The following is a 20,478-nucleotide window of genomic DNA, read 5'->3' as shown; positions in this document are numbered from 1 at the left end:
GCGTGTGCTGGGTTGCACACCTACTGGGCTTTATCCGCGACCACCATCATCCCCCAAGCGCAATGTGCCACTCACACTCGCGCGCGATGTATCTAGACACGGTCAGTTTTTCCTCATTCATCATCATCTCACTCACGTACACACTTCTGTCGACATCGGCATCGACACCGCACTCACACCAGCGAAAACCCGCGCCCTCAAGACTGCGGGTACAAAGGTACGCTTGAGTACTTACGTTGCTTATGGCCACGGGTCGGTCACATGTGAGGCCTGATTCCTCAGCCTCGCCGACAGTTTCGACGCGGCGCCGCGCGTTCCCACGCGAGCCAGCGACCCAACACTGACCATTTGCTTGCCACCGGGGATTCAAGGCGATGTGGAGGTGGTGCGGCAGCCACCGGCTCCGTGTGAACATGGTGTACAGGTATGTCTTCAGAACGTCCGAGTGCGGCAGGCGAGCAGGATATCACGGTGTACCGCATGGTTGAGCCCGCGCATCCTGAGCTCCTGCTGCTAGATCTGCGCGCGACCACTTCCGGTAGGCGTTGCTGAACGCGCGCGACGTGTCCGCCCCGAGCAGCCACCCGTTCTGCAGAGTCAGCAGCTCAATGGTTTGTGTTCCTCTTCCTTCTCTACCGAGATCAGTTCTGCAGCCGCTCATTTCACCAAGTCCACAGCGGCCTCGACCGACAAGTCACAGTACTCGCACTTCACCTGGGCGATTGCCCCGCGCAAGCAGCGGTCTCGAGTCGGCCCACATGTCCGTCTCCCACGACTACGGTGTCCTCATCGAGGACGAGGGGATCGCCCTCTGTGGGCTCCTCATTATCGACCGTATAGGGTACCCTCAGGTACGTCCTTGGTGGAGCGGCATACGTCCGGGAATCACGACTGATTGTGCGTTCGGTGGAGCTGGACAAGTAAATTACGATCAACGACCTCCCTGTGGGCCGCTCTGTCGAGGGGACGATCCGGCTCGTGAAGGCATTCCAGTTCTCCCGGGTGCGTCTTTCTTCCTCCGCGTTCCCTGTGTCCGCTCCCGCTGACTTCCCCCGCCTCCCTCCCCCTTCCCCGACGCGACCATCCACCTCTCCACGCCCAACCAATTCACCCTTTCGCGCCCATGGCGCCCCTCCATGCCCGACCTGTCTATCTTGCCGCACTCAACCGACCTTTCCGCGCTCTCCACATTGATTTCTCTATCAGGTAAGCAATCCCCAGATACGAAATTTCTACATTACTGACCACTCCGATAGTACTCACAATAGGGAACACTCCGTCAATTCGGGGAGACGTGCTGGACGAGAGGCTTCAAGCTCGGCCACATCGCCGACCATGTAAGTTCTTTGTTCTGCTCATGTTTCTGTTGCGTAGAATACCGGCTGTTTCGTATTTACCCCGAATGGATTATTGTGTGATTGGAATTATACGTGCGCCCCAGTGTGCGACGGAAGGCGATAGTGTTCCGCAGTTATCTGTCATCTCCTCCGCTAAATCTGACACTTTATCGTGAGGCACTATCATTTCATGCGCCGCAGATGACCGATATATGGTCGCATGCGCACCCAGAAATGATAGCACTGTCCGCGAGGTATGATCATCATTTGATAGTGGAAGAAGCAGACGATAGTACACTACGAGTTGCTGCATTACTTGGATGCTCAGCTACTGTCTATTGTCTTCGCTATCACTAACTATCGTACGCTACGAATGCCCCCATGCACTATCAGACGCTACCGTTTCCGCGCCTACTTTGCTGATGTCGTGGCGCTCACAGTTCGCGGGGGCACTCAGTTGGATCTCCGCAAACCCAAAACACAGCGGACTTTGAAGCCCATCACGTCGGAGTTGCTGACTGTCCAGGCGCTCTAGAGCGCGTGCCGCGACTCGCGATTCTGAACATCCGTGCCGCTACTACACTCGATCTCCCATCCCCTCCACCCGTCATGGCGGACGGCGCGCCGGCCCCGGAGGAAGACTTCACTACCCTCTCTATCCCGGACAGACTCGCACACAAGAACTGGAAAGCTCGCGTCAGCGCCTATGAGACCCTGGTCAAGACTTTCCAAAATACGGCCTCAGACACCGATCCCGCGTTCAAGCCCTACGTGAACAACCCGGACACCCTCAAGAAGATCGCCACAGACGCGAATGCCGTCGCACAAGAGAAGGGCCTAGAGTGCTTGGTAGCGTTCGTGAAGTTCGCAGGAGAGAATGCAGCGGGCACACGCAGTACGGTCGTTCCAGCTTTGGTGGACAAGTGCTTCGGTTCTGCGCGTGCGGGGACGAAGACGCAGGCTGTTGAACTCTCGCTGCAGTATGTGGAGGTTGAGAACGGTGCCGCGGGCGTTGTGGTGCGTGATGCTACATGTGGCGGCGCACGCATACGTGCTAATCCTCGAGTCATAGGAGAATCTACTGCCCGGACTCGCGGCAAAGCAGCCAAAGGCAGTTGCCGGGTGTGTGACTGCATTGAAGGAGATTGTTCGGTCAGTTCTTTCGAGACATGGATGCTTACCATTCGGACCACTGACCGTAGAGTGCTATCACAGAGTGTTCGGTACTTCGGTGGCTCCGCCGCCGCCGCTACTAAAGGCTCTTCCGAAGATATTTGCCCACTCCGACAAGAATGTGCGTGCGGAGGGCACTCAACTGGCTATATCGCTCTACCAGTACATCGGACCTGCTATCGACAACTTCCTCAATGATCTCAAGCCCGTTCAAGTGAAGGAGTTGAAGGAGGCCTTCGAGGCCTTGGAGAAGGAGGGGAAGGGGAGGGGAAGCGTCAAGCCCGACAGGTTGACTAGGCAAGGTGCAAGGGAAGCAGAGGCCGCAGCAGAAGCCGGAGGTGATGCGGGTGGTGAGGATGCGGGTCCTGCAGAAGGTGCGTTGCATGCGCCATTCTTAGTGACGCCTTGACTCAGATAGGTGCGCTAGTGGAAGAAGCCCCTCTCGATCCCCGGGCATTCGCGGAAGAAGTGGACATCATTCCTAAACTCCCTGCTAACCTGCAAGCGTCGCTGAAGTCTTCCAAGTGGAAGGAGAGGAAGGAGGCTCTGGATGAACTGCTCGCGCTGGTCAATGCTTCGCTGAAGATCAAAGAGGCCACAGAGCTTGGGGAGCTGTCCCGATCACTCGCACTATGCATACAGAAGGACGCGAACGTCAACTGTGTCATGGTCGCCGCGAACTGTTTGGAGGGTCTTGCGAAGGGGTTAATGAGCGGGTTTGCAAGTACAGGGAGAGCGTCGTTCCGCCGATTATGGAGAGGCTGAAGGAACGGAAGGCCAGCGTCACAGATGCAATTGGCAATGCTCTCGACGCCATCTTCGTCTCCGTGTGTTCATTTACTCTCTATCTCTGGTGCAATGTGCTCACGGATGGTTTTGCAGACAACTCTGACAGACATCCTTCCCGATGTTCTGCCCGCCCTCAACAACAAGAACCCACAGGTGAAGGAAGGCGCTCTCAAATTCATTACAAGGTGCTTGTCTACTTCCCCAACACCAATCCCTGGACCCCAGGTCAAGCCGGTATCTGAAGCGCTTGCGACGCTGTTGGACGACTCCTTCGAGGGGGCTCGAAATGAGGCTGCGATCGGTCTCGGTACTCTCATGAAGATGGTCGGGGAGCGTCCACTCAACGCTGTAATGGACGGTCTGGCGGACGTCAAAAAGGCGAAGGTCAAGGAGGCGTTTGACAGTGCTCAGGTGAAGGCGAAAGCTGGATCTGGTCCTGCTTCAAAGCCGAAAGCTGCCGCCCCGCCCACTGCGAAAGCTCCTCCCAAGAAGATGCCGCCCGCCAAACAACCACCCACTGTTGATCTCCCTGCCGTCCCTGCAGTGGATGAGCCCCCACCAGCCGAAGACAAACCTGTGAAGAAGCCCCCCGCTCGACTCATGGTAAGAGGATGCCTCTTGACATCAAGCTATATGTGATGGTTAAACTGCATGATGGCCAGGCGAAGAAGCCCACTGCTGCTGGAGGCGACAGTGGTGTGTCTGCTCCTGTGGCAGCGCCACAGTCAAGAAGCTTCCGCCGGCAGCAGCTACCTCCAAGCCTTCGAAGGGTGGAGCTGCCCCGGCACCTGGCGCTCTCGACACTTTCAAATACAAGCATACACCTGAGGACGCGGAAGCACTGGCGGCGGAGATGATTCCTGCACAGTATGCCACTGATCTGGGCGACTCCAACTGGAAGACCCGACTTGCCGCGCTGGAGGAGATGACGACTTGGGTCGAGGGTGCCGCTGGAGAGCTGGATTCGGAAGTTGTGGTCCGGTTCCTGGCCAAGAAAGGATGGAACGAGAAGAACTTCCAGGTGCGTTGTTTCAATCCGGTTCTAATTCCGTCCGACTGTAACATGGGTATGTAGGTGTCTGCCAAGTTGTACGGCATTTTGGGCATCCTGGCCACTAGCTGCCCCACTTTCGGCCGTGGTTCCGCTGCTCTCGCCATTCCTCATCTCAGCGAGAAGCTCGGTGACATGAAGCTCAAGAAGCCGGCAGGCGACACTCTACTCACGTTCGCCGAGAAAACTTCTCTCCAGTTCGTCTTTGGCCACGGTATGTCCACAGGTGCTTCTTCCGCGTGCATTTGTATTCAATTGGTTTTAGCCTATGAACCCCTGTCCAAAGCGAAGGCACCGAAGACGCTTGCCGACGCGCTCACATGGATGGAGCAGGCTCTCACCGAATTTGGTATTGCCGGCCTGTCTCTGCGCAGTCTAATTGAATTCTTGAAGACAGCGCTGAAGAACTCCAACGCGGCCGTGCGGACCAGCGCTACCAAGACGTTGGTCACTGTGAAGGTGTTTGCTGGTCCATGTGAGCGGCCTGTTTACGTATTCTGCATCCGTATTTCTCACACCAGATCTCCTACTAGCGATCAAGGATCTTCTCGAGGATGTTAACCCTCAGCTGTTGGCTACAATCATGTCCGAATTCGACAAGGCTGACGGAAAGCCCGTTCCCGAACCAACCCGGACGTCTGAAGATCTCGCTTCGTTGGCTCCAGCGGCAGGTTCCAGCAGCAAGGCTGCGGCAGGTGGTGGGGACCCGTTAGACGACCTGTTCCCTCGTGTGGAAATCGACGGTCTCCTGAAGGGTACGACGATTCTTGCAGACTCGAAGAGCGATGCGTGGAAGGCCAAAAAGGAGGCCCTTGAGACATTACAGGCCATCCTCGATCAAGGCTCGAACAAGCGATTGAAGCCCACCATGGGTAAGTCGGTCCCGCCCGGCGGCGGCGTGGGTTTGTCTGACGATGCTTTATGCAGGCGAAATTGGGCAGGTTCTGAAGGCGCGCGTAACCGACGCGAACAAGGCTGTGCAGATGCTCGCCCTGGACATTGTTGCACGCATCGCGACTGGGATGGGCAAACCGTTCGACAAACAAACACGCTTCTTTGTCGTCCCGGTTTGCACCGTGCTCGCCGATCAGAAGGCTCCCATTCGCGCCGCAGCGGTGCAGACTCTAACTGCTATGGTCAACGCCTGCGAAGGGTTTGAATCCATGGTTAGCGGGATTGCCACTGGTCTCGAGACCACGAATCCACTTCAGCGTGCTTCGCTGCTGGGTTGGATCGCCGACTACTTCAAGGAGCACGAGCTTACCCCCGGACTCGATATCAGTAGTTGGGCTGGTTCGACCGTCTCTTGTCTCGACGACAGGAATGGTGACGTCAGGAAGGCAGCGCAAGCCCTACTTCCCACTCTCATCACCAGCGCTGGCTTTGACTACGTCATGAACCAGACCAACTCGCTCAAGCCGGCCTCGAAGTCGACAGCCGTTCCTATCATCCAAGCAGCGCGACCTTCGGCCCCCACAGTCGACCCTCCCGCGAAAGCCGCCCTGCTCCCAAAGCCGCTGGCGCACCCAAGGCCGCCCCCAAAGCCGTCGAAGCACCTCCCCGAGAACCCTCTCCCCCGCCGGCCGCAGAGACTGGATCCAAAATGGCGCCGCCTGGCAAGATTGGTGGCGTGCGACGCAAGCTGCCGCAAGGCACAATCCCTCGTCCCGAGTCTCGCGCGGAAGCTGAAGCGCCTGTCTCGCGCCTTGCTGGGCCCGGCGGCAAGATCGGCATGGGACTCAAGCGACCTGGAGCAGCAGGACCCTCGAAGGCTGCGCCGCCTGTGGCGGAGTCCTCGTCTTCTTCATCCTTGATCTTTACAACATCCAACCCCGGTGTCAAGGCGTCGCGGCTGAACAAGGATGTGAACAAGTGGGTCATCGAGTCCGGGCCATCGCGTAAAGACCTTGCCGAGCTGCTCCAGCACCAGATGGAGCCCCATGCGTCGAAGGAACTGCTGAATCGCCTCTTCAGCCACGATCACAATGCGGTCAACGACCATACCACCGGCCTCGGGTTGATACAAGACTTCTACCTCACAGGTCAGACGGGTGACGACACGCTCCAGTCGATATGCATCGCGAACTCAGATCTCGCCCTCAAGTTCGTATCAATCAGGATACACGAGCCTCAGTCCAACTTGGTGCAGAAATGTCTCGACGCGGTCGAAGCTGTCCTAGCGTTCTTCCAGAGTATCGATCACCAGCTGTCGGATCAAGAAGCTTTGGTGTTTATCCCCACTATCATCCACAAGGTATGCATAATGTTGTTCGGGTAGTCGGATGACACTGACAGAATACAGCTCGGTGACGCACGCGAACCTGTGAGAGCACGAGTGGCTCAGATTGTCCAGACTCTTCCCAAGGTCTACGCATACAGTCGAGTCTTCCAGCTGCTGCTTGAACAAGGTCTGCAATCCAAGGTCGCCAAGACAAGACAAGGCACCTTGGATGAGCTGGCAGGTCTGCTCAAGAAGTTCGGTGTTGGGACATGCGAACCTGCGAAGGCGTTCCTCAAGATTGCGACCATGATCTCGGACAAGGATCCAGCAGTACGCAAATCGGCACTTGCAGCTTTGAGGTGAGTGGTTTGCCGTGAAGTCCCTCGCCCGCTCAATCACTTACCCAGCCTTTTCTAGCGAGGGATACGTACTTGTCGGCGAAAAGATTTGGTCTCTCGTTGGTCACTTGACACCAAAAGACAAGACGCAGCTTGAAGAGAGATTGCGACGAGTTCCTGGGGGGAGCAGTCATGATCATGTGGAACCCGCCCAACTCGCCACGCATGCCTCTCGAATCGCCACCGGCATTCACAGGTCAGGCTCTCCCGCCCCCGGTGCGACTTCACGAATAGCGGGCATCCCACGCGCAGCAAGTCCCTCCCTCGCCCCTCCTTCCCGTGTTACGCGCCCCGGTTCTCCTTCCCAAATGGCTCGCTCTTCATCCCCTGCTCCTTCTCAGGTCTCAAAACTCACCGGTCCGTCAGGCATACAAGCGCCTGGGTCGCCGACCGGTCTGGCACGCCCTAAGAGTTTCCTTCCCTCTCGGCTTGGTCCCCCGCGGTCACGGCTGAACGGCGTTGCCCAGAGTGGGCTCCCGCCTCCGTCCACATCGTCGCGATCTTCTCTCGACGAGTACGCAGCAAACGGTCATCATGCCACGACAAGCCGACAGTCGATCGAGGAAGAGCGCGAGCAGGAAGAGAACGGCTCGGACGAAATCACTGTCACCATCTCGAGCATTCTCAGCAACGACGCGGGCCGGAGCGTCGAGGCACTCAAGAAAATCCAGAAGGTGCTCGAGGTCGGGTCCGAAGATGGACCTGCGTCTCCTGTGTATCAGGACCTTGCGGAGCATACCGAAGGCTTGATCGAGACGATTACCTTACAGATGGCGCATGTTTTCGAGCACCCGGACGACATCGCCCAGCCGGACAACTTCCGTTTGGCGAAGCACCTCATCCAGACCCTCAACGCGTTCTGCGACCACGTCTTGCTGGCGGAGTCCTTGACTGTCGATATCTTGACGTCATTGCTAGAAGAGTTGACGCTGCGCTTGCTGCAGACAGATAACAGCCCGGACAATAAGGTCAAGGACCTTTCCCGTTTCATCAACATGATCATTCTTCGCTTGTTCGCCACGGGACGACGCATGTCTATATTCCGGTCAGTACACATTCATTTCACTGGTTTAAATGATCTGCTCATTCTCGTCAATGCAGCGCTCTCTTTGCTCTACTGCTGCGCATTGTGAAACCATTCCCCGCCAATGGCACCGCTCCCGACTCCCAGCAGGCGAAGGTGGCTGAGCTGGTGCTCAAGTGCGTCTGGAAGTTGGCCAGGACCATTCCTCAGGACCTGGAGAAGAATGCGCTTGATCCGGTCGAGTTGTTCCCTGCCGTCGAACACTTCCTTCAGTCCGTACCGCCCAACGAATGGCGAGCTCGTGCGACCAACAAAGTACCCTGCGGAGACATGCCTCTGCGGACGATCAAGGTCATCATCCAGCACGTAGTAGGTAAGTATTTATGCCTGTGACACGCGAACCCATCTGACCAGCATCTTAGCTCATTACGCTGATGACGTATATGACCACCTCTCTTCTGCCTTCGACGATCCTTCCGCTACCATCGTATACCCCTACGTCTACCGCATCCTCAACTCGTCGCAGAAGACCGCAGCGGAGGTACCCCTGCGTCACGAGTCGATACAAGAAGAGCCTGTGAAACAACCGACCTCTGCGATGAGCAGCAGGCCAATGTCGCCTCAAGAGACGGCATCTGTGTCCTCGCGCTCGGTAACGTCGGACCCTCGACCGCCATCTTCGAGCCATTCGCGAAGTCGCAGTGTATCGTCAACTGCTGAGACCGTGCAAGAGCCGGACTTGGACGATCAGCTGAACACCATCATCGACCACATCTCTAGCGAGCTGACGGGTGCAATGCACAAGGAGGGTATCACGGAGCTGCATCAGTACTTGAAGGCCTACCCACACAAGAAACCTAAGGTGGACAAAATCCTTGAGTCGACCGGTCCTGCATTCCGCAAGTACATCAGCCGTGCACTCGCTAGTCGGGCGGCTGAAGACGAGGAGAGGAATGTGGCTGTTGCCCAAACGCTGTCCAGTATGTTGTAGTATTGATTGTTGTAGGTGTTTTGCTTAGTGACCTGGCGTTAGGACTAGAGCTGAACGGGTACACTCGTGACCGAACGTCGAGCATTTCAAGCGGTCAGTTCATATGATATTGGGCTTGATGGACGCAAAGCTGACGTCAGTTCGCAGTTCGTGACCTAAATGGTCATGGACCCACACCCCTGTCTCCTACAGCCTCAAGCAGCAGTCGGGTGGACGCATCCCCTCGATCTCCCCCTCGATCGAGCTTGTCCGATCTGCCTAATGCGCAGCAGGACCGCCTATCTAGATTGCACAACCTGTTCCAGTACAATCGACAGAGCACCATCAGCAACGGTCCCGCTCCTGGATCTGGGCTGGGCGCGGACGGGCTACAGTCAGCGATCTAACCGGTGGCGGACACGAGGATTAGACGGAGGACAGAGGAGGGTTGCTGCCGACATTTTTGAGCATCATCTGTGTATACCAAGCATTACATCTCGCTGCGTACTGTAGACATCATAATTTGCATTCGCCTCCCGGAACACGGCAAACTGCTTGACCGAGCGAGCGCACGGCCAGCAGCAGGGCAGTGGCCAGCCCAGACCCAGAACTTCTCTCGGCGCGTGCACTACCCAGCGGGCGGCACCTGGTTCTATGGAACTCATTGCGCATCTCTCGACAACTCGGACGTGATCCGCCGAAGTATGTGGAAGGTACCGCCGAAGGCGGACCGTCGAAGGGGCCAGGGCAGGTCGGAGAGCGTGGGTGCACGGGGCTACTTGTGCTCGTAGGGAGCTCCTCCTATTGCAACCAATTTGAAACCTGGACCCCACCAATCAATAGGCCTACAATTGCGCTGTAACCGCTACAACATGTAGTATACTGTTCTTACCGCGCGTGTGCCCGTTCCCGTCTTTCTCCCGTACCCCGCCCAGGCCCGCGCGACCTGCGCCCGTGTCCTCGGACCGGATCGCAGCGTGGGCTCTGGCTTGCGGTGGATCGCGCACGCCGCGCGGGCGAGCCTTGGTCGCCTTGGTCGAGAGCACACGAGGGCGCTGTAGGCGCCTGCTTGAGTCGGACTTCGGTTCAGAGGGGTCGCCAGATTAGGATTCTGTGCTCGCTAAACTCAAGCTTTCCTCCCGTCGCTGCGGCCACGCCTCCCCTTACTCTCCTCCTCCCTCACCCTCCCCGCCGTCGGCGGCACCACCATGTCGACCAAGAAGAAGATCCCTTCTCGTGCCGCACAGCACAGCACCCGCCCCAATGACCTCGTCTACGATGCCGCGCTACTCTTCTGGCGCATGGTCACCAACATCTTCTTCCGCGAAATCCGGCCTCGCGGAGCATTCAACATCCCAAGACAAGGCCCCGTCATCTTTGTTGCAGCACCACACAACAATCAGGTTCGCCAGTCATGCCGCCTCTCGCGCATCAGAGGGTTGAACGCTCGCTTCGCAGTTCCTCGACCCCCTGCTCCTGTACCGGGAAGTCCACCGAGAAACGAATCGCCATGTACAGTCCCTCATTGCTGCGAAGAGTATGGAGCGAGCATTCGTTGGGTTTGCGGCAGGCATGATGGCCAGCAGTACGTCGTTCCGTCCCCTCCCGTTCTGTCTCGGACCTCACGCGGCTCCAAGTCCCTGTTGTACGAGCCGCCGACAGCGCAAAGCCGGGCGCAGGCATGGTGTCACTGTCCGACGAGGACGCTTGCCTCGTCATCGGTCACAACACAAAATTCATGTCCGAGTTCACCCCGAAGATGCAGATGATGCTCCCTCGGTCGCTGGGCTCCGCCGTGGCGGAAGTGACGGAGATCATATCCGACACGCAACTCCGCATCCGGAAAGAGTTCTCGGGCGGCGCGAAGATACGGGAAAAAATCCAGGAGGCCCGCGCGGAGGGCAAGCAGGGGCTGACATATAAACGTCTACCGTTCGTGGACCAGGCGGAGATGTATCAGTATGTATACCAGTGCTTAACCGAGGGGGGCGCCATCGCCATCTTTCCTGAAGGTACGTCATGCGAGCCAGTCCTTTGCACACTCTAAACCTCTCTAGGTGGTAGCCATGACCGTACAGACCTCCTACCTCTCAAGGCCGGGGTGTCTATGATGGCTCTTGGTGCCATGGCCAACAATCCCGACCTTAAGGTCAAGATTGTCCCCGTCGGTCTCTCGTATTTCCATGCCCACCGCTTCCGTTCGAGGGCAGTCATCGAATTTGGAGCGCCGCTTGATGTCCCTCCAGAGTTCGTAGAGATGTTCAAAGAAGGTGGCCCCAAGAAGCGAGAAGCCGTGAGCAAGTTCCTGAACGTCATCTACGATGCTCTCAAGACGGTCACCTTGAGAGCGCCTGATTACGACACTCTTATGGTGGGTGGTACTTGTATGATGACAAGGCTCTTCACCAAATGTGTTCGCATATAGCTCATCCAGGCCGCCCGGCGATTGTATAAAACTCCAGGCCAGCATCTAACGCTGGGACAAGTCGTAGAACTGAACAAGCGTCTACTGGCTGGGTATATGCACTTCAAGGACGAGCCTAGGGTCCAGAAGCTTCGGACCGACGTCCTGAGGTATAACCGACTTCTTCGAGATCTTGGCCTGCGGGACCACCAGGTATGAGTAGCCTATTTATCCCCGAATTTCCACATTCTAACAAATCCGAACCAATAGGTTCCTCGGGCCCAGAAAGCGGGCTGGAAATCCCTCGGACTGTTGCTTTACCGGCTGGGTCTTCTAGGTGTCTGGACCATCCTCGCTCTGCCTGGGGTAGTCTTGAATGGCCCCATCTTCATCACTGCCTCGATTATCTCACGCAAAAAGGCTAAAGGTTAGTCATGGGGTGTCTGTGTCTATGTTCCCCCCGCTGATTGTAGTTCTCTGTAGAGGCTCTTGCAGCCTCCGAAGTCAAGATTGCTGGCCGAGACGTACTGGCGACATGGAAGGTGCTCGTAGCCCTTGGCGTTACTCCTGTGCTCTACACGTTCTACGCCATTGTTGCCGCCGTAATAGCGACCAAGGCGGGAGCTCCTATAAAGTGGAGAATCTGGACGCCATTCATTGTCCTCATGATTCTTCCCATGATCGGTTACGCAGCGCTCAAGTTCGGAGAGGCCGGGATGGACGTTCTGAAGTCTGTCCAGGTCTGTCTGGTATCGGTGGTTGTGGCTGACATATTTCTCCCGTGACAGGTCCCTGAGGCCCCTCATTGTTGCTCTTATACCCGGCCAGCAACGGTCATTGGAGAAGGTCAAGCGTATGCGACAAGAGGTCTCCAACGAGCTTGTTGAGACGATCAACGAGTACGGCCCGGAAATATTTGAAGACTTCCACCAGGTGCGTGTGCCGTATCTCATCGTTTACTGCGACGCTGACAGCACTGCAGTTCCGCATCCTCGTGCCTTCTGCTACTGCTCCCCCGTCGAGCGATCATCAAGGTATTTGGCGAAGGAAGAGTGCGACGGGCGGCGTTGACGCACAAGGCAACCTCCTTGTGCACCCTATGGTTGGTCCTGGACCTTCCGCTCCCATGCATCCTCTAACTGCCCTTCTCAGACTTGGCTTGACGAACGCCTCTTCGGCTGGTCTCGTAGCGCGCGACGCGGTACTAGCGCCTGGGCCGGGGGCACTCGCTCGACCGAGATCAGCCGCGCCGCTACACCCGACGTCTCCGACGAGGAGGACGCGCCCGACTACGACGACTTCCTCCACATTCCCGGCGGCGAGAGTTCGTCGCTGGCCTCTCATCCACGTTCCCAGCGCTCTTCATATGCCGACCTCCAGCGCCTCCGCCGCTCCCCTTCGCACTCTGGGCTGAACCCGCTCTCACCCATCAGCCCCATGGCCGCCACCGGTGGATCCACGTCCAACGGGGACGGGGCAGGGGCTGCAGGGAGCACCGGTTCAAGCGCCGGCGCGGACAAGGACAAGGACGGGCTGCACTTCCGCGGACAGACGCGTTCGCGCAAGCCGAGCCTCTCCGACGGCGTGCCCGTCGTGGATATCAGCCTCGTCGATCGCGCGGAGGCCTTCAAGGACGCGACCATGGACCTCAATCAGGAGATGCGCAAGCGGCGCAACAGCAACAGCTAGTCGGCGCCTGCTACCGACCTCGTTCTCGGGTTCCGTCAGTTGCTTCCGCTCTAAAGGCGATCCCCATCGCCGTGGACATGGCTTGCATACCGGGGATCCGTGGCTGGGATCGATGCTATGGGGTTTGCTTGGGCTGTGGGAGGTTTCCTGGGGCTTACGCTACGATTCACGATTGTGCAGAAAATTTGGATGCTAATCACTCCTCACCGCCTGTGCCTATGCTGCTGCTGTACCTTACCTATTGTACCTCCGTGTCCGCACATACTCCATCGCATGTTTGTCTTCTTTCCTTCTCCTGTGTAGTGTGCTGGTGTGCGGATGTAACAGTGTTTTAGAGTGTCCCTGCGCGGTCATCGGGCGAATACAACGAATTGATCGCCCGCTCGTGTGAATCCCACTATGCCCTACATACACCTTTGAGGCTAAATCATTCTCGAACATAACCCCCCGTGATACTATCTCTCGATATCCCTAGCGAGCCAAACAATAACTCATTCACTAATAAAGCAACGCCTGGCATCGTGAGGTACAATGATAGATCACGTAACAGTACATTCGCAGCTCGAGAGAGGGGCGCAACAACGGCCCAACCACATTGAACTACTGGAGGTCTTCTCTGGGCTTACCCGCAGTGAGAACCTCGACGCCTGTTTCTGTGATACTGCGGAGCATGTCAATCGTCGTGAAGGGATAAGGCAGCAGCGACTAGAGTACTCACAGCAGTGTCTCTTCGAACTGAGCACTGCGCTTCCCATCTATGGTGGTTGCGGTCCAGTTGTCAGGCCAATGTTCGAGATCCCAATGTCCGAGGTTGATCATCTGCGTACAGGGCCCCAGTCGTTAGCAACGTGGTACGGACAGCGAGGGTGCTCAAGATAATCATAGCTCCACGGAAAGGCACACGCACAGGTTCGATGGTGAAGGTCATGCCAGGACGCATCGTGCCGATCGCCTTGTTTTTAGCGTAGTGTGGAATGCTCGGCGCGGGGTGGAAGAGGTCGTTGATTCCGTGGCCGCAGTACGTGCGCACAACTGAGCATCCATTCTGGCGGGCAATGGGCTCTCTATTGCAAAGTGAGGACGGAGCGGACGTCAATTTGGGTTCAGGACCATGAGGAACTAGGGTACGAACATCGTCTTGCCGAGATCGCGGAATAGCGCACCAGGCTTACAGAGCTTGATGGACTCATCAAGGGTCTTGCGCGCCGTCCGCATCAACCGTTTCGAATCCTCATCGACTTGCCCAACGGGATACGTCTCATTAAGATCGCTGTGGAAGCCTAGAGCGAAAATCAAATTCAGTCGTAACCTGGCATCACCGCAGACAAATAAGTACCATCTTTGTAGAACGACACATCTGTCGTCCGGCGGGTATCAGTGGATGCAGACACGGAGGCTACGGCTATCACATACCGATGTTGACAATGTCCCCCTCTTGGAGCTTCCGTTTATCGGGAATGCCGTGGCAAATCACTTCGTTGATGGACCTAAAACGGGCAATGCTTAGCCAAGAACAGCGAACGAGGACTAGGAGAACGTACGTGCAGACAGACTTGGGATAGTTGCGGTAATTGAGCGGGGATGGGTAGCCACCGCGCTCGATACTGGCATTGTGAACGATTTCGTCCAGCTCGTCGGTAGTGATGCCTGGACGGATAGCGGCAGCAGCGAGATCAAGGATCTCCCGGGATAACTAAGGTGACACGGGCAAGGGAGCAGACTTCGTCAGATGTGGTTCTTGAAAACCCAGCTGACGGGGCGCTTAAGAGCGAGACGTCGGTGAGAGCAAGGGGAGCTCACCTTGCAGACATTGCGCATGGTTTCCTGCTCCTCGAGAGTCAAGATTTTGGGCGGCTGTCCCGCCCGTCTGTTCTCTGAAGTGGGAATGCCTGAAAACCAGACGATGAGCAGGGTGCAGTACCGCGATGGAAATACATGCATGGGCGTACCTGTCTCCGCATAGTCAGGGCGCACAATATGGTCCGGGACGGGTCGTCGAGGGGAAAGCGGGTAGACAGGACGAAGGGGGCCAGTGAACTTGAACGTGCCGAACGGGTTGAAGGTGCCGTCTAAAGTGACTTGTAGCGATATATGATTTGATAATTGAGCGGACGAACCTTTGTTGATATTAGGATCGTTGAGGAGGGTCTGCCTGGGAGTCACGAGATCATGGACGATCTTGTGCGTTTTCTTCAAGCGAAGGCGGGACGATCAGCCGATGGTAAGCGAAGGCAAGAAAGGCAGATACCCCTTGAGTCTCTGTAAGCTAGAACTGATGGCAAACATGATGAGAAGCAACTCACAGTTGGCCTTGAAACATTCCTGACCGCAGAAAAAGGAGCCAGTGATCCCCAGCCTAAAACGAGGCAGATTGAGCACAGGCGAAGGGCAGGAGAAGGCGGAGACGAACTTGTGGCAGGTGGGACACTCTAGGCGCGAGGGCGGATGGCCGTTGGGACAGCTGGAGGACTGGCAGGACACGACGGGGGCACTCATCGCGGTGGTGGCGGAGGAGGGCTGAGCCTGCAGTTGGAGGCAAGTAAGCAGATGGCTGCCATCCCGATTAGTCAGCATCTCGACCTCCCATGGGCGCTCGCTTGCGATTCGGAGGACACCTTGAACGGCAACGCTCAGCGTCCCGACTTCGTCGCCGCGCAGCAAGGCACTGGCATGGTCGCAACAGACAGTGACAGCTCGTCGAAATCCCGACTGTCGCAGACGATGCGCCTCCATCGCCTCCCGCTCAACTCAACATGACTTCATTACCGCTCATCAAGTCTTATATACAAGCTCCCAGTTCTCGGTTCCACATCCCCTACATCCCCCATGTCTCTTCCTACGTCTGCTGAAGTGGTCGTCGTCGGCGCCGGTCCTGTGGGCATGACCGCCGCCCTTGGTCTGCACAAGCACGCCTGTCCGGACGTCGTGGTCCTCGACGGCCAGCTAACAGGTGAGAATACCTCTCGAGCCCTCGCTGTGCATGCAGCCACTCTTGATGTAAGTGTGTTGTGTCTTTCAAGCTCCATCAATTTGAGTACGCTGCTGACGCCCTTTTCATTTGTAGACCTTGGCGGACCTAGATGTTGCCGACCGCGTTGTGGGATCAGGGAGAAAGCTCAGTACGACCACTGTCTGGACCAAGGGCCAGCCTCCTATCTCGACCACTTACTTTCCTCCCCTGGGAAAGTACACCAAATATCCTTTCATTCTCGGCATTGCGCAGCACGTCACCGAGCAGATCTTGCATGATGCTTGCTCCGAGCGAGGGATCCACATCCACCGTCCACACAAAGTCGTTGATCTTAAGCCAAGCGACGACCCCGCTTTCACCGACGTAATTCTAGACAACGGCCATGTCATACGCACTCGATGCGTTGTCGCCGCCAACGGCTCTCGCACCATCGTACGTCCTCTCTTCATCTTCCAGTGGCTCCGCTGACCAACGGACTGCGTCCAGATACGCCAACTGTGCAATGTCGGATGGTCCGACCCCACCGGCGAGCTCAAGAGCGTCTCCCCCAATGACGAAGCCGAAGCCGCGAACATGGTCGTCGCCGACGTCACCTTCAAGTCCCCTCCCCCGCTCAAGCCTGACGCCATCAACCTCGTCCACACCTCCTCCAATGCCCTCATGTGCATTTACTTCCCCGGCGACCCCTACCCCGACGCCGTCCCCTCCGGCACCCCCGTCTACCGCATCGCCACCGGCGTGCCTCGCGAGCTCGGTGCCCCTCCCAGCGCGCCCGGCACGGACTACCTCCAACCCCTCCTCGACCGCTACGGCCCGCACGTCGTGCTGCCCGACGGCACGCCCCGTGCACAATCGAGAAGACGGTCTGGTCGAGCCGCTTCCGCACGCATTCCGCGATCGCCGACCGCTTCTTCGCGCACGTCGGCGAGACAGCAGGCACCGGCCCTGTGTGCTTCCTCGGCGACGCCGCGCACGTCCACCCCCCGATGGGCGGCCAGGGCATGAACCTCGGCATCCGCGACGCCGCGAAGCTCGCGCCGGTGCTCGCCGAGTACGTCGCGGCAGCGCGCGCGGGCACCGCGTCGCAGACGGCGCTCGAGGCGTGGGCGGCCCAGCGGCGCAAGCGGGCGCTGGAGGTGATCAACTTTGTCAAGGATCTCCAGCGCCGGCTGTGGCTGTCGACGGACACCAAGTACGTGCTCGGCCTGATACCGTACAACCCGGCGTGGGTACAGATGTCGGTGCTCCGGGTGTTGTCGAGCTTTGAGTGGTTCCAGACGAAAGCTGCTTACACCGTCAGTGGGCTTGCAGATTCTTAAGGGGTTCGCACGTATGCCTGTTCGCACAGTAACGATACATGCGGCTCGCCGTGGACGAGGGGAGGATTTTTATATTGACATTTTTGCGCTTTGGATCTATGTAAAATACAGTGTATGGTGTGCACGGCGACCTCGATACCAGATATGCCAGGATTACTAGCGGTTACACTTCGATGTAGGGGCAAAAATCTCGTTTACCGCGACGCAAGTGCAGCGCCCACCTCCGTCACGACGGCCCACACATCCTCGATCCATGGTTCGACGACCTGAAGGTGGACGTCCTCGCGCATAGCCAGCGTGTCCGCGTGCATCGTTGCCACCTGGTCTCGGTCTGCTGTCTTTCCCGCGTTGTGGAGAACCACAGCGAGCAAGAAGAGCACGTCTGACTGAGCGGCGTGCATGCCCAGCTTGTGGTACGTTTTGGCTGCCTCAGTGAGCAACGGTACGGCCTGTTCGAGAGACGCAACTGTATGCGTTCAGAGAAGGATATGCTGATCAATCACAGAAGGAACGACATACCAGACGAGTCGCCTTCGGCGATAGTGCAGCGAGCGAGCGTATACTGGGCAAAGGCCTTCTGTTCCAGGTCGTTCTCGCTCATGATCTGTCAATTAACATGAGCTCATACCATAAGGCACCCGAATTGACAACGTACCTGTGGCATGACTTCGTCGAGGATGCGTCGACACCACTTCGTCATCCCGAACTCGAGGCCAACGTCTGCGAGGAGGACTATCGCGGTGCGATACAAGTTGTAGCGACCGTGATACTCGGCATGCCAGAGGGCATTAAGAAGGTGGTCAACGCAGTTGTGACTTTGATCGCACAACTACATGCATAGTTGCGTCGGAAGACCGTCCAGATACGACGGAGCGATCGGGTACGTACTCGCATGACCATCACTTCGTGAAGCGGATCGCGGATGATCGAACCTATTGGCTCGGTGGCCCATTGATACTCTCGTGGATGGTGATCAGACATTTTGGGCCGCCTTGGTCCGAGATACTCCTTCAATTGGCGCTGCTGCCGACTTTTATTGGCTTAGAACTGTGCGCATGAGGATAACGGGAGATCGGAGCTCACCGGCGACACGCACGGAGCGCTAAAATCGACCAGATTTCGGAAGCCCACAGGTTGTAATCAGGCAGAGTCAATCCACGCCAGACATCTGAGTCCAATAGAGAGGCGATGGCTTGCTCATATTTCCCTTGCCGGGCATTCTGCATCAGTGTCGTCAGCGCCTGTATACTAAATCACTACTAGACTAGAACGCACCCAGTAAGCACGATTGAGAGTGCAATGAGACGAGTGTTGTCATCGCCACCAACCTCAGTGAAACCGGTCACTATATCTTCTTCGATACGAGCGAGCCTCGAGCAACCTACGAGCCGCATCCGATGAGCTTTGATTCCGAGGCTGCGTCCGGATACATACCGAATGTACTCCAGACCACACTCTGCACGCATGCTGCGCGTACTGCTCCGACTCAATGAAGAGACCCTCTTGGTCCTCGAGGTACTGATCATACAGACCCATGCTGTATAATTCGCTCATACGCTGCAGTAGAGGTTGTTGCTACGTGCAAATCTGGCTGAGCTTCAACGATAGAAGGTGAGAGCACGGCACTCACGTGCTGAACGTCAACAACTTATTGACGTCGGCCAGAATTTCCAGCGGGTGCATATCTGGCTGAGGCTCGTTGATGACAGGTCTCTGACCGGCTTCAAGAGGTGCGAGACGGTGCAACAAGCTATTGTAATGCAGTGACACTCCAGCCAAGAACGTCGTACGCGGGTCACTCACCTGAACAATGTTGTAACGTCTTGTTATCGCCAGCAGTCGAGAGGCGGTGATAGCTTCTTCTAGTGTCTATCCCAGACATCAGGCTCCTCACGTCGAGTAACCATGAGGCAAAGCGAACCTTCCTACACGCTGCAGTTTCCCGACGAAGGAAATACATATGCGCCAAGTTCAGCATCGCATGTTGCCGCAAACCGCTATGATGAGTTTTTCAGGTAAGTATTCTCATTACAGTGGACAAAAAACCACTCACGATTCACTACTTTCATGAAACTTCTGCTCGAAGAAGCGACGAAGGCCGACTTGTGCACGTTGCTATCCCCGATAGCTACGCCTCGTAGAAACCTATTTTCAGTCAGAGGAGAAATCCCAGTGTGCATACGGGCGGCTCTACATACTCTGCATATGCGCTTGGTTCGGCGTAATCGATCTTGTCATATTTCGTTTTGAACAGCTGGTAGTCTGTGCGTGACTGGGATGAGATAGAAGGAATCTAAGGGTGGAATGGGCACTGTACCATTCGTGATAATATCCCGACGGATGGGTCCATATCCCGGCGATGGTCCCGAAGCACGCCTGCTGTCATATCGTAACCAACCGATGAAATCCTTGTGGTATTCTTCTACACCGCCTATTGACATCTTGGAAAAGGTGACATAACAGCGGTGACAGAAGAATCCAAAGAAGGAGCGGCGACCCTAATTTCCGAGCGGTGATCCTAAGATACATCGTAAAGATGAGGTGGGGCAAAAACGTACGTATCGGGCAGTCTGAGGGAATTGTATAAGCGGAGAGAACTACCACGATTATGCGTATGTGAGAAGGCAGACATACATCATCATCGGAATCTTGAGGAAACAGCAACGGGATAGCTGAACAAATCCATGAGAAAGTTGCGCCAGTAACACTTGACTTCTACCTACATTGCATGAAACCTGATATACTCTCTGGTGTAGTAAAGAATTGATCCTGCACGAGGATGGCAGGGGTGAGTGAGGAGCCTCGGCAATTGAGATTCGTCTTACCACCAGTTGGATCTTTTCAATGAGAGTCTCAACTAAGGAATCGTCTGTTGCTTTCGCAGCGTTTTGTATCTCGGTAAACAGCTCTCTGAACGGCCTGGTTGCCGTGACCTAGCGTGTTGGATTGTCTCAGGCGTTTAGATTGATGAAGTCTAAGAGGAGGAGCAGACCTCGGAGACCTCGCGAATCATAATCCTATGCAACGCAAGAGAAAACCCCTTGGGCATCGGGTACTCGTCATCATCGGGTAAATAGACCCCGTACATGAAGATGTAGAGGAGAAGGAGGTGATGAGGGCGCAAAACATGGC

At 56.5% G+C, this 20,478-nt stretch overlaps 5 protein-coding genes across 5 annotated transcripts; 3 read left to right on the top strand and 2 right to left on the bottom strand.

Moving 5' to 3' along the window:
• Window positions 1-1,946: 1,946 nt before the first annotated feature.
• Window positions 1,947-9,370, top strand: BXZ73DRAFT_86368 (ARM repeat-containing protein; the record flags this gene model as incomplete). Its single annotated transcript, XM_048024175.1, has 19 exons — window positions 1,947-2,354; window positions 2,410-2,489; window positions 2,553-2,884; window positions 2,938-3,214; window positions 3,241-3,337; window positions 3,393-3,902; window positions 3,962-4,009; window positions 4,033-4,320; window positions 4,375-4,564; window positions 4,616-4,825; window positions 4,884-5,222; window positions 5,278-5,828; window positions 5,882-6,604; window positions 6,653-6,930; window positions 6,989-8,014; window positions 8,071-8,366; window positions 8,416-8,973; window positions 9,027-9,077; window positions 9,132-9,370. The coding sequence occupies 19 exons, from the start codon at window positions 1,947-1,949 to the stop codon at window positions 9,368-9,370; spliced, it is 6,501 nt and encodes a 2,166-aa protein (XP_047883914.1).
• Window positions 9,371-10,171: 801 nt separating this feature from the next.
• On the top strand, window positions 10,172-13,056 carry BXZ73DRAFT_37220 (glycerol-3-phosphate O-acyltransferase; the record flags this gene model as incomplete). The annotated part of the gene is made up of 11 exons (XM_048017956.1): window positions 10,172-10,366; window positions 10,422-10,548; window positions 10,601-10,975; window positions 11,021-11,334; window positions 11,389-11,580; window positions 11,638-11,794; window positions 11,851-12,097; window positions 12,156-12,300; window positions 12,350-12,469; window positions 12,520-12,827; window positions 12,873-13,056. 11 exons carry the CDS (start codon window positions 10,172-10,174, stop codon window positions 13,054-13,056), a joined length of 2,364 nt encoding a protein of 787 aa, XP_047883913.1.
• Window positions 13,057-13,656: 600 nt separating this feature from the next.
• BXZ73DRAFT_37403 (methionine aminopeptidase) lies at window positions 13,657-15,552 on the bottom strand (the record flags this gene model as incomplete). The annotated part of the gene is made up of 13 exons (XM_048017992.1): window positions 13,657-13,717; window positions 13,775-13,875; window positions 13,964-14,120; window positions 14,189-14,336; window positions 14,393-14,413; window positions 14,470-14,543; window positions 14,598-14,749; window positions 14,857-14,945; window positions 15,006-15,125; window positions 15,174-15,246; window positions 15,305-15,306; window positions 15,360-15,412; window positions 15,467-15,552. 13 exons carry the CDS (start codon window positions 15,550-15,552, stop codon window positions 13,657-13,659), a joined length of 1,137 nt encoding a protein of 378 aa, XP_047883912.1.
• Window positions 15,553-15,882: 330 nt separating this feature from the next.
• On the top strand, window positions 15,883-17,346 carry BXZ73DRAFT_86364 (FAD/NAD(P)-binding domain-containing protein; the record flags this gene model as incomplete). The annotated part of the gene is made up of 4 exons (XM_048024174.1): window positions 15,883-16,053; window positions 16,121-16,459; window positions 16,514-16,849; window positions 16,888-17,346. The coding sequence occupies 4 exons, from the start codon at window positions 15,883-15,885 to the stop codon at window positions 17,344-17,346; spliced, it is 1,305 nt and encodes a 434-aa protein (XP_047883911.1).
• A 194-nt stretch (window positions 17,347-17,540) lies between these two features.
• BXZ73DRAFT_86363 (uncharacterized protein) lies at window positions 17,541-20,434 on the bottom strand (the record flags this gene model as incomplete). The annotated part of the gene is made up of 16 exons (XM_048024173.1): window positions 17,541-17,812; window positions 17,866-17,950; window positions 18,002-18,175; window positions 18,235-18,376; window positions 18,430-18,587; window positions 18,633-18,727; window positions 18,781-18,788; window positions 18,809-18,883; window positions 18,977-19,149; window positions 19,268-19,343; window positions 19,400-19,425; window positions 19,458-19,491; window positions 19,545-19,608; window positions 19,664-19,844; window positions 20,172-20,279; window positions 20,339-20,434. The coding sequence occupies 16 exons, from the start codon at window positions 20,432-20,434 to the stop codon at window positions 17,541-17,543; spliced, it is 1,767 nt and encodes a 588-aa protein (XP_047883910.1).
• Between the last annotated feature and the right edge of the window lie 44 nt (window positions 20,435-20,478).

Source organism: Epithele typhae (genome assembly GCF_022376455.1).
Source record: "Epithele typhae strain CBS 203.58 chromosome Unknown BXZ73scaffold_1, whole genome shotgun sequence".
Taxonomy (NCBI): Eukaryota; Fungi; Basidiomycota; class Agaricomycetes; order Polyporales; family Epitheliaceae; genus Epithele; species Epithele typhae.
Note: the sequence above shows the minus strand (reverse complement) of the source record. Positions and strands in the feature narration are given on the sequence as shown.